The 13177-nt window shown below is 40.9% G+C and overlaps 1 protein-coding gene across 1 annotated transcript; it reads left to right on the forward strand.

Moving 5' to 3' along the window:
• The first annotated feature begins 440 nt into the window (after positions 1-440).
• Positions 441-12506, forward strand: SRGN (serglycin). The gene is made up of 3 exons (XM_021699836.1): positions 441-579; positions 8012-8159; positions 11612-12506. Exons 1-3 carry the CDS (start codon positions 504-506, stop codon positions 11853-11855), a joined length of 468 nt encoding a protein of 155 aa, XP_021555511.1. The 5' UTR covers positions 441-503; the 3' UTR covers positions 11856-12506.
• Positions 12507-13177: the final 671 nt, after the last annotated feature.

A 13177-nucleotide genomic window follows, 5' to 3' on the forward strand; every position in this document is an offset into this window, starting at 1 on the left:
GAGTCAGTGAGCTATGCTACTCCTGATGAAAGAGAAAACTTGTATTTTAGGTTGAAGGTCCTCAGCGATGGAAAGGCAGCCCCCAGAGCGCCCACTCACCCCCAGTGCAGTCGCTGCTTTATGTTAACCGTCTTGTGTTTAGGTTGTTCAGTGAAGAAAGGAAAAACAGACTGTCCTGAATGCTGATGCTACTGTTTTAGTGGGAAAAAATTACGAACAGGCAAGTGGCAAACAACAAAACTTTTGAAAAAGCAGACCCGGGGAGAGTCCAGTGCAGTTTCATAATGGGTATGAATAGTGTTTTTGCTGTCTTCTTTTTTTTTTTTTTATCTTTCTGGGTTTTGATGTGGATCTCTTTCTATTTGTTCAGGAAATTGTGACGTGGGTTCTGGGCAGGGTTTGAGGTTTTGGAACTTTTTCTAAAAGGGACAGAGTGCACCCTGCTACATTTCCTAATCGTGAGGTCGGTGTACAGGCAGCAGAACTGAAGGGAGCTAGTCACCATGCAGCTACTCCAACAGGGCAGTAGGCTTGTCCTGGCTCTTGCCCTCCTCCTGGTTTTGGATTCTTCAGTTCAAGGTAAGACCCAGGAATCTCATCTCCCCCCTCACCCCTCCGTAATCTTTGCAAGCCCTGGGGTCCACACAAATGATTATATTCACTTTAAGGTACAGAATGTATTATATTGTGGGACAGGAGGCAAAGAGAAAGGATTTGGGGGTGCTGGACTCTTTAATGTGAGTTTGATTAAGTTTGGTATCAAGAAAAATGAAACTCTGAGGCAGGTGTGGCCTCGTGAACACCATGACTGAAACGTGCTATTTTATTTTTGGATGAAAAGGTATAGTTTATAAACTTCTAAAAACTCAAGAAAGGTCAACTGATGAGTCCCTAAATTCTACCTCTGAAACTAATAATACATTGTAGGTTAAATTGAATTTTAAATTTAAAAAAAATTTTAAAAAACCCAAAAAACTCCAGAAAGGAATATAGAACATAACCCATGTGTCTGTTGGAGGAGATGGCACCGTTGAGTTTTGGAGGTCCCAGGGTTTGTATCAGTCCCAAGTTTTAATATATTATGGTAGTATTGTAATTATTCTAACAGTGGAAAATGATATATTTTAAAAATCAGAGTAAATCTGTGTATTTTTCCTTTTTTAAAAAAAATTTCGTTCTTAGTGAAAATTCAATTATGGTTAGACATAGTACAAACCCTCTCAGTTTAAAGACAGACCAGAGAATTTTAGTATTTGTGCTGTTGCTCAGGGTCACACTACATTTGGAAATTTCTTCTTAGATTTCTCTATCATTTAGGGTTGGTTAGTCAGACTGAAACAACTTAAAATCCTTATGACTAAGACAACAGAAATGATCAGTTTGTAAGAAAAATACAATTTTTCTCCTTTGGTAAATAAGGGATCATGTCTAAATAAGGCAGAAGGTTATGGCCTGATAAATAGACGGGAGAATTTATAGTAGAAAATTATTTAAGTTCCCCCAATTTGTACAGGAAACATTGACTTACAGTGACACACATGTCCTGGATTTGTTTCTTCGAAGTGACTTCTAGCCTTGTTTTTACTTCTGGTGGAAATGAAATCGTACAGATAATCTCAGATACATTCATTATGTACTGGAAATTTATAAAATAATTTCCTTCTTGTTATGCAATTATTGAAGAAAATAACAGCAAATAATGTTGCTGAAACTTTTTACTAATCTATGTATTTTTAAATTTTTTAATAATCTATGTATTTTTTTTTTAAAGGTTTTATTTATTTGACAGAGAGAGACACAGCGAGAGAGGGAACACAAGCAGGGGGAGTGGGAGAGGAAGAAGCAGGCTTCCTGCCGAGCAGGGAGCCTGATGAGGGACTGGATCCCAGGACTCTGGGATCGTGACCTGAGCCGAAGGCAGACGCTTAACCGTTGAGCCACCCAGGCGCCCCCTATGTATTTTTTAAAGTATAAAACTGTATTGATTTTAAGAAACTGTCCTGGATCTTTTAGGGAAAATCTTGAGCTTGATGAAATAATTCCCTAATGTGTTTTGACAAGATCCAGAGTAATGAGGTCTATATTTGTAGCACAAACTTGAGTGACAAGTTGGTGGGGGGGGTCCACCCCTGCCAGAGCTAAGTCAGTCTTTACATATTCAGGATTTCCCCGAAATATCACATTCCCCACTAAGATTCAGTAGGTAAAACTAGAAGTGAAACAGAAACGTTCCTGGGCGCCTGGGTGGCTCAGGTCTTGATCTCCAGGGACCTGGGATCGAGCCCCACATCGGGCTCCCTGCTCAGCGGGGAGTCTGCTTCTCCCTCTCCGTCTGCCCCTGCTCATGCTCTCTCTCTCTCTCAAATAAATAAATAAATAAATAAATAAATAAATAAATAAAACCTTAAAAAAACAAAAACATTCCTTACATAGTAGGTATTCATCAGAAAGAAGTGAAGAAACCATTATGAAATCACATAAAGCACTAGCATTTATATCATTACCTGGTAGGTTTAGCTCTTTGTTGGAAAAGGAACCAAAAAAGATAGAATGAACGAACTGAAAAACAAGGGTATTTCCAAAGGAGAAGTGCCCTTGGTGTTGGAATTAAGGGTTTGCGCCCACATCTGACTAAGAAGGGAAACGGATACCCACCCGCGGCGTGTGTGACAGCCTCTCCAGGAGCCCTGCCAGAGCCGCGGCGCTGGTTCCCACACCTCCATGGGATGCCAATATGACTCGATAGCACTCTTTCCCCGTCTTTTAAAAAATGTTTACTTAAACCATTGGTTTGACCGAACTGTTCAAACCAGGCTTTTGGCTTGTCCTTACTGAACATATTCAAAACATCTTAGGTCACTGTGTTAGTTTACTGAGGCTGCACAGTACCCAGACAGGTGTGGCTTAACAGAAATATATTTTCTCACAGTTCTGGAGGCTGGAAGTCCAAGATCAAGATGTCAGTGGGGCTGGTTTCATTCCGAAGCCTCTCTCCTTGGCTTGGAGAAGCCCATCTTCCCTCTGTCTTCACACGGTCCTTCCTCTGTGTGTGTGTGTCTGTGTCTTGATCTCTTCTTCTTCTAAGGACACCAGCCATATTGGATTAGGGCTCGTCCATATGAACTCATTTTACCTTAATTACCTCTTTGAAGGCCCTGTCTCCAAATACAATCCCATTCTGAGATATTGAGAGTTAGGACTTCAACATATGAATTGAGGGGACACAATTCAGCCCTTATCAGTTACGTTAAGTCAAACCCAAGGAAAAACATGATGTAAAATCATGTCTATCAGGGGCAAAGGATGGGAAATTTGGCAATGCGTGGGAGATCCTGGAGAGCACAGGTGGCTTTTGATTTAATGTAGACCTCTAGGGGATTATTGATTATTGATAAGGTCTGTGAATCCTAAACTCTTTTATTACCTCTCTTTTTTTAAAGACGCCCATAAAGAGAGAAAATGGAAGATCCATGAGCAGGTGTGGCCAGATCGTGTGTTCACTCCACACTCCCTAGATTAGGGTAGATATTGATTCCAGCCATGTGTGCTGCTGTTTGATTGTAAAGTGATTTCATTTCCATGCTCTCATAAATGATCATCACATTCCCTGTGAGGAGGAATTAACACCAATTTAAAGAGGAGAAAACTGATCTTGTATTCGCCATCTCATTTGCTCTTTAGATCAACCTCTTGCAAAATATTTGAGACTTGCTTTAGGCCCATGACAACTAATTAATGCCACAAGTGGTCATCTGATTTCAAGGTCAGAGTTAACTTTCTATTGCAGCTCGGCTGTCTTCTAGGTGGATTAGAGATTTTTTCTTTCTTCCTTCCTTCCTCCCTCTCTTTTTAAATATTTTTTTCTTAAGTAGGCTCCATGCCCACTGGGAGCCCCAAAGGGGCTTGAACTCATGGCTAAGGTCAAGACCTGAGCCGAGAACAAGGGTTGACACTTAACCAACCGAGCCACCCAGGCGCCCCTTTAAGGATTTTATTTTTAAGTAATCACTACACCCAATGTGGGACTTGAACTTATGGCCTCAATATCAAGATTCACATGCTCTACTGACTGCCATGCACCCCGAGATTTTCTTTATTTAAAACAAAAAACCTTGCTTTGACTGTAGTAAACTTGCTATAAAGTTTACCACTGAATTGAGGGATAGAGAGGGAGAAATTGAAAGTAAACTTGGAACATATATAGCTTGTCAAACCATGCAAGGGTTGTCTATCTTGTGGAATTGATTGTCCAGTAGGAAGCAACTCCAACTTAGTGATGTCTGTTTCAATGCTACCAAAACAATGAATAAAATGGTCTTTTTTTTAAATCTCCAACCCCCTTTCATGGAATTTTCTGGTTAAGTTTCTGTAACACACCTGTAGCAAATCTCCATTAAGAATAGCAGATCGGGGGCGCCTGGGTGGCTCAGTTGGTTAAGTGACTGCCTTCGGCTCAGGTCATGATCCTGGAGTCCCTGGATCGAGTCCCGCATCGGGCTCCCTGCTCGGCGGGGAGCCTGCTTCTGCCTCTGACCCTCCCCCCTCTCATGTGCTCTCTCTCTCTCATTCTCTCTGTCTCAAATAAATAAATAAATAAAAATCTTAAAAAAAAAATTAAAAAAAAAAAAAAAAAAAAAAAAAAAAAAAAAAAAAAAAAAAAAAAGAATAGCAGATCGGTAAATTGTGATGCTGTTGGGGAAAATTTGGTATTACAATGTAAAAAGATGCAGATAGGAACACCTGACTGGCTCAGTTGGTAGAGCATGTGACTCTTGATCTCACGGCTGTGAGTTCGAGCTCCGTGTTGGCCATGGAGCCTACTTTAATAAAATAAAAAGTGAAAATATTTTTTTAAAAAGATGCAGACGGATGATAGGAGTAATGTTCATTCATAGAAAGAACATTTTGGTAAAGCAGGACTGGCGACTCTGTGTGGTGGGGGACAGTGAGGAAAAGGATTCTAAATAAAAACCATTATTTTCCCTGGAATCCAACACAAAGTTAGCCAGCTGATCCAGCAGGTGGGGCTTTGGAGGAAGATAACCTTTGTGTCCACTAGCATTCTCCCTTTTCTTTTTTTTTTCAATTACAGTAATCATAAGACATTTCTCTCAAGCAAGATAGAGTCAAGGTAGTCCCACAACAGCAGGGGTGAGACTGTTGAATTCACATCCTGCCAACACCCTTCAACAGATATGTCAGGAACTTAGTGTCTGTAACCATGCTCTTTATTTTAAAGCCGACTGAAAATGATCAGACCCAAATTAGATAAACTTTTTTTTTGGGGGGGGACTTCTACAAGTTTTTAAACAGCTTTATTGAAATAGCCTTCGCAAACCATACATTTCATCCATTTAAAATGTACAGTTCAGGGACACCTGGGTGGCTCAGTCAGTTAAGCGTCTGCCTTCGGCTCAGGTCATGATCCCAGAGTCCTGGGATCGAGCCCCGCATCAGGCTCCTTGGTCAGTGGGAGTCTGCTTCTTCCTCTGCCTCTTCCCCTGGCTTGTGCTCTCTTTCTCTCTCTTGCTCACTCACTCTCTCTTCCTCTCAAATAAATACATAAATTCTTTAAACAAATAAGTGTACAGTTCAATGTTTTTTAAAAGTATATTCACAGATATATGCAACTATCACCATAGTCAATTCCCCCCCCCAAAGAAGCCCCTCTTTAAAAAAAAAAAAACATTTTATTTTTAAGTTATCTCTATACCCAACATGGAGCTTGAACTTACAACCCTGAGATCAAGAGTCACATGCTCCCCCAACTGAGCCAGCCAGGCTCCCCAAAAAGTCCCTCTATAATAAATTTCAAAAGCTGAGATTCTGAATTCTAGAGGGGCATTTTGTATTTTGTTTTCACTAATTTGCCAAAGTTGTATTTGTTATGCGGGTGAAAAGATATGGTCTTTCACCTGGATGCTTCCTCATAAAGTTTTAGTTTTACTTTTCTGTTTAACTTCCTATCCTTGCAAACATTACCTCAGTTTGATATTCAGCACATCAGTCGCATGTAAAGGAGAATGCTTAGACCTCCTCTGTCCAAAACGACAGCCACTGAGCACTTGAAATGTGGCAAGTCCAAACTGACATGTGCTGTAAGTGCAAAATATACACCAGATTTGGAGACTTGCATGAAAAGAAAAATGTAAAATATTCATTAGTAACTTTTATATTGTTTATATGTTAAGTGGCAATATCTGAATACATTGGCTAAGTAAAATGTGATGGCATTAATTTCACTTGTCTCTTTTTACTTTATTGAAAATTCCCTGTGTGGTTGTCTTACGCTATTGGACTGCACTGTTCTGGCCAGCACAGAGCGTGAAGCTGTCGCCCTCTGCTGGAGATGCTGGATTTCTATCGCACCTACAATACAGGGTTTCTAAGTAGCAACCAGATGGCAAACTTAGGCTGCTTCAGGAAAGAATCAGAGAAGGAGAAAGAAAAATAAAACATATTAAATACCCTGCGCAAAGATTTGTGCTAGATGTTTTACATACTTTTATCTCATTTGAACGGGAACTCTTTGGGACACTATTATTCAACTTTGAAAGATGAGAAATTGAGAATCAGGTACTAAATGGTAGAATGAGTATTTATTTATTTATTTATTTATTTATTTATTTTTTTTAAAAGATTTTATTTATTTATTTGAGAGAGAGAATGAGAGAGAGCACATGAGAGGGGGGAGGGTCAGAGGGAGAAGCAGACTCCCCGCCGAGCAGGGAGCCCGATGCGGGACTCGATCCCGGGACTCCAGGATCATGACCTGAGCCGAAGGCAGTCGCTTAACCGACTGAGCCACCCAGGCGCCCTAGAATGAGTATTTAAATTCTGATCTCTATAAGCTGTCCACTAGCAGAGATTGGTCATTGTGGTCTTCCTGCTCCTCACAGAAACTAGCATTTAAAGAGCTCCAACCATGGTGCCAGGTATTATTCTAAGAACCTAGCATTTATATCTCATTATTAGTTCTATTACTGTCACCATTTTATGAGTGAAGAAATTGAGGTACAGGGAGATTAAGTAAGTTGGTCAAGGACACACAGCTGATAAGGGGCAAACATCGGATATTATCTTGCTACCTTACCTCCAGTCTCCAGGCAGTGACAGAACTAACCCATTTTGGACGATTGGCTGTCCCAGACCAGCGGGGAGTCTGCTTCTCCCTCTGCCCCTCCCCCACTCATTTTCCCTCTCTCTCTCTTTCTCTCGCAAAAATAAATAAATAAAGCTTCAAAGGATATGTCCTTCCTTCCAGTGTCTTCTGCCTACCAATTCCCTCACAGAGGCAGTTTGTTTTATATCTGTTCAGAGGTTCCAGGTACATATATGGAAACATATATGTAAATATAGTCTTAAAAACACAAACACACATGTTAACACAATGCACAGGGTTCCTTACTTTTTTTTTTTAAGATTTTATTTATTTGACAGAGAGAGACACAGCGAGAGAGGGAACACAAGCAGAGGGAGTGGGAGAGGGAGAAGCAGGTTTCCCGCTGAGCAGGGAGCCCGATGTGGGGCTCGATCCCAGGACCCGGGGATCATGACCTGAGCCGAAGGCAGACGCCTAACGACTGAGCCACCCAGGCGCCCCTGTTCCTTACTTTTCTTAACTTAATAATCAACCCTGGAGAATCTATATCAGTATTCAGAGAGCTGCCTCATTCTTTTTTTTTTAGATTTATTTACTTATTTTTTTTAGAGAAGTGAAGGTTTCACAGCTCACCAGTAGCAGAGCTGGGACGTTACTCCAGGCAGCTGATTGCCAAAGCCTATTCTAACCTTCAACTCTGGGCTACTTTTTAGGGTTATTGTGAAGACAATGTATATAAAAGGCTGGCACACAGTGGATACTCCTGTTATATTTATGGTCATAAAATCTGCCCACACCTTACCTTCTGCCAAATTTAGAATCAATTGGATCAAAAATTTCTTAGGGACAGGGTGATTAGAAGCAGTGTAAGAGATGCGTATTAACCACGTGGGTTCCTTGTTTGGGCAGGTTTTCCTGTGCGGAAAGCCAGGTACCAGTGGGTACGCTGCAGTCCTGATAGTAATTCTGCAAACTGCATTGATGAAAAGGGGCCGATGTTCAACCTACTTCCAGGGGAATCCAACAGAATCCTTCCTCCGAGGACCGATCCTTCTTCGTAAGTGAACTTTCTCTGATTGTACTTTCACCAACCTCTGTTGAGATCTTGGCTTGGAAATGGGAGTGTTGTCCAGAGTGTGTTTCTTCAGGATCTTGCTTTGATGGTTTGGTTTTCACTACACAGGACATGGTAAAGCAGTACTGTGTTTACTGGCATAGGAGGTGTGCAAGAATGCATGATTCATCTATACTTTTGCAAGGTCTTTTTGTGGGGGCAGAGACAAAAATTGAGTACTTTTCACCAACAAGTATTGGAAATGATTGGACATCATTCTACTTATGTAAGTAGAGCATATTATACATTGAAATCCAATAGGAGTCTGTCAACTGAATGGATAAACAAAACATAGTGTTTCCCTAAAGTGGACTATTATTTGGCCAAAAGAAAGGACAAAGTACTGATACATGCTATCACATGGATGAATCCCGAGAACATTATGCGAAGTGAAAGAAACCAGACACAAAAAGCCACATATATTGCATGATTGTATCGATATGAAATGTCCATAGAGGTGGGAAATAGAGGAGTGGTCACTGGGGGATGGAGGAGAGAGAGGAATAGAGTGGGGAGTACAGGTATGGGATTTTTGAGGGGTGATAAAAATGTTCTGAGATTAGATGGTAGTGATTAAAAAAGAAGAAATTAGGGAAAGGAAGAATAAATGGCCATGACTTGTCAAAGAGAAAGCCAAACCTCTTCTTGATCAAATCAAACCTGCTTTAACCTCGCAAAAAAGATCCAACAGGAATTCATAAGTAACCAAAATGGAATTGTCTTAGAATCAATTATTTCAATGAATATCAAAGTTATATAACATGCAGCAAAACTGTATTATGTAAAGGATTATCTTCAAAGGATTAATCCTTAGACTTAGAAGATTAAACCTAGCAAATCACTCTCCTCGAAGCCAGGGTAAATCATCATGCCCACACCAGGTAAGACCAGCATCCCTCTGAGGGTCCCGGTGACTCTCTTCATCCCTGGCATTCACTGCATGAGATGATGTCATCACCACCTTCAAAATGCCACTCTGCCATCCTGCTCCTGTCTTCCGCTTCTAGCCTGAAATGGATTTTATAGCATCCTCCATGATTTTAACTCATGGGTTTCCATAGTAATTCATTTAAATCTAAAATGTTAGAGGAATAACCCAAGTTCTCCAAAACAACTATTTTATACCATTTCTTCTCTTAAATCTCTTTGATCTTCCCCTTTCCTCAGGCAGGAAAGTTTTCTTCTTACTGTCACACTCCTGTCCTTTATGAATGAACAGTCCCTGCTCTTGTATCGGTCCTGGACCCATTTGCCCTCCTATCCATCTTTCTTTTCCCTTCCTGCTCTGTATTGGGCTCATCCCATGGTCTGCCTTTCTCAGGCTCCCAGGTCTGTGGCTGAGTTTGGCCAATGGAAGGCACAGGAGGGAGGCGGCGGGGAGCATGGGAGGCAGGGAGAGACCAGGATGTTTCTTGTCAAGTCCTGCCTTGGGTGGCATCTCTGGCAGGGCCGTCTCTCATCCATGGCTTCAGCTCCCTCCAGATGCTGGGCTCAGGTAACACCACCTTCTTCCATTGCCCCTCTAGCCCAGAGAGAGAGGTATTTCCTTACTGTCGCTCATCTCTGGGGTCCTCGCTCTCCTCTAGTTGGCTTTAATTCTCTAGACGTCAGTCCTGCAATTACTCCTCTGAGCCCAGTATCTTCTTCCCATTGGTGTGCAGACATTCTCTAGCATCTCGTACCGTTGGGTAAAATCTCTTCTTTGACTCTGCATCCTTTCCAGCCCTTGCCCTGTTCTCTGCTCCTCTTCACAGGAACACTTACTGAAAGGGATGCTTCCTGTCTTCCCCACCCCTCTACCCCTTCTGTTTGAACTTCTGTTCCCACCTTCCACTCAGAGTCCTTGTTAAGGTCACAGTCACTCCTGCTTAACACATCCACTGTTTACTTCTCTGCTTCTCTCCTTACTCAACTTCTTAATTACCTTCAAAAACAGTTGCCCCCCTACCCCCCCGCTTTGAAATGCTTTCTTCTCTGGGCTTCCATGGTCCCACCTTATCTTGAGTTTTCTTCTACTTCCCTGATTGTTCTTTCTCCTCCGTTCAATATTTAATATGTTGGTGAGGCCCTGGTTCTGTCCAGGGCCTCTTCTCTATCTGCATGCTTTTTTTAGGTGACCTCATCCTTTTTATGGCTTCTATTGTGTGTGCATGCATATGGAACTACCAATCTGTGTTTCCAGCTCTGATCCCTTTTCCCTGACCTCACAGTCTAAACTAACCCCCTGGTCACCCTCTATTACATTAGTCTATTTTACTTCTCTGCATGGCATTTAGCACCGCCTCATATTTTCCTGATTTATTCACTTTTCATTGTCTGTCTTCCCCAACAAGTTATACATTTCTTGAGCAGGGACCTCATCTGTCAGTTCCCATTCTATCCCACGCACTTAGAACAGGGATCAGATGTTAAATATTTACTGAATGCACGCATGAATGAAGCTCTAATCTGTTATATGGTCTGTGGTTCATTATTTTCATGGAAAAAAATGACCCATAGACTATGAAACTAAATTTTTGTCTCTGATACTTAGTTGCCTTGTTCTGCCACTGAGGGGTAACACCATTGCTCTGGTCTTTGGTGCTGAATGGACTTCTAACCACCAAACTGAACCCAGCTGAATGAATGCACTTACTTTCTGAGAGGAAATTGAATTAGTTAATTGTGGTAAACATAATGCTTAACTTGTTACAAAGAATTTCTTAAGAATGAGTTTTGTTGAAGCACTGTGAATTATCAGAAGTTTTGCAGAAATTTTAAATTAGAAAAAAATGTCATCTATCTAGGCTAACTTACACTTGTTTGTCCTTTCTTTAATGGAAGAAAATGGGAAAGGCGGGCGCCTGGGTGGCTCAGTCGGTTAAGCGACTGCCTTCGGCTCAGGTCATGATCCTGGAGTCCCGGGATCGAGTCCCGCATCGGGCTCCCTACTCGGCGGGGAGTCTGCTTCTCCCTCTGACCCTCCTCCCTCTCATGCTCTCTGTCTCTCATTCTCTCTGTCTCAAATAAATAAATAAAATCTTAAAAAAAAAAAAAAAGAAAATGGGAAAGGCATCTTAAAAAAAAAAAATGACCCCTTAAGTAAATTTACCAAGTATAGGATTGCTATGCTAGTGATAAGAAAAGTAGCACTATTTATTGTGAATCTGCAATGCATAGATGTTGATTGATAAATGCAATGAGTGAAGTACAACAAGTATAGGGAAACATGTAGAAAGGTCTGATTTGTTTTTTGTTTTAAAGCATTGAATAACTGGGAAACTTCTAACTTTTAATTTGAGCAACCGGGTAGCTGCATTAATTTTCTACCTTAAAAAATTTATTATGATTATCTTCCTTATGTCTCAAACTTTACTGGTTTTTTTTTTTCCTTTCATTTTTCTGTCTTACTTCAGAATGACAAGATCCCAGAACTTGAATGATGTCTTCCCTCTTTCGGAGGACTATTTTGGATCTGACTCGGGATCAGGATCTGGAAGTGGCTCTGGAAGTGGCTTCTTAACTGAAATTGAACAGGAATACCAACCAGTAGATGAAAGCAGTGCGTTTTATTACAAATTTAGGCCTCTCAAGATAAATCTGCCATCAGACAACCAGGACTTGGTCCAAGATGGACCGGAAGGGGATTTTATTATGTGAAAGGGAGGGTTTCCCATCTTGATGTCAGGCAACGCATTCAATATATTTTATGTATCATAGTTAAGTGATTAATTTTGGAACAAAAGGTTTTATAGAAATTTTAAAACATCTGAAAAAGAAGTTTAGGTTTTATCACCTTTTTTTTCCTCATGAATTCTGAAAGCTTCCTTTATCCTGTTGTCCTGGAAGATACCTGTATTTTCTTTGTATCATATTCAACCAACGTCACTATGAAATTAATTGGACCACCCATGTCTATAAAATTGCTTTAAAGAATAAATTATACTGTTTTTTTTAAAATTCAGTTTGAGAAGCAAATTGACAGGCAATATTTCATATCTAAGTCTTCAGAAACCTGACTCTGATTGTGAATTATAGATATGCCTCTTATGAAAAACCCAGATGAAACACATGGTGAATTTAGAGTGGGTGTAAAGTGTCCAGTGTAAAGTGTATTGCTCTAATATTACCATTGGATGTGTTTGCAGAGCTGGTGGACATTGTTGAGAAGTATGATTGCTGTTACAATTAGAAACTGAAGACCCAAATTAAAGCCCAATTGTGCTCTCAATACTTCCTACTGCTTTACTTTTTTTCCTGGATATCTGTGTATTTTCAAGTCTTACCCTATTAAAGGAGAACTATAATCAATGTGTTATGCTGTCTGGGATCTCTTGTTCTAAACTCAGGAAATAATTATTTTTGTTCGGATGTTTCTAGAAGTCTTATCAACAATATCTGTAAGATTATTTTACAAAGCAAATTTTGTAGCTAGAATCAAATCCTATTCACTAGCAAATCAAGAAAACAATTATGGTAGAGCAAGAAGCTTATTCTGGCCCAAGCACTTCCTCTTCTTGAGGGCTTTTCCCATCTCGGTTCCCCTGAGTTCTGAAAAGCTTGTCAGCATCATTGTCATGAATCCTGTTTTGCATGGTCCAGATCACCTCTTCAGCACTGAGGACTTATTCAAATCAATCTCTGCTGAAAAGAGCCACCTTGTCCAAGGCTACATCCTTTCCCAGGGCAGCCTACATCTAATGACTGGTTGGTGTGGACATATGAATGCCGGACGCTTCCCCTGAACTTGGGGTAATTCAGAAGGGCCATCGCAGATTTTGAGCTCCCTGGGAGGTTAGCCAACACCTCGTTGGGACTGCTTTGCAGTGCAGTTTCTTCCTTTACTTAGTCTTGCTTCCTTCCATTCCCCTTCCAGATATCTATCCTGAGAGAGCTCCCTTAGAACTTTCTGCATGGCTCCATGGAGAATCCACCCTGTGACAGTTGGTGCTAGGAGGGGCAGAAAGCAGATGCGATAATGG

Source organism: Neomonachus schauinslandi, chromosome 6 (genome assembly GCF_002201575.2).
Source record: "Neomonachus schauinslandi chromosome 6, ASM220157v2, whole genome shotgun sequence".
NCBI classification, from domain to species: Eukaryota; Metazoa; Chordata; class Mammalia; order Carnivora; family Phocidae; genus Neomonachus; species Neomonachus schauinslandi.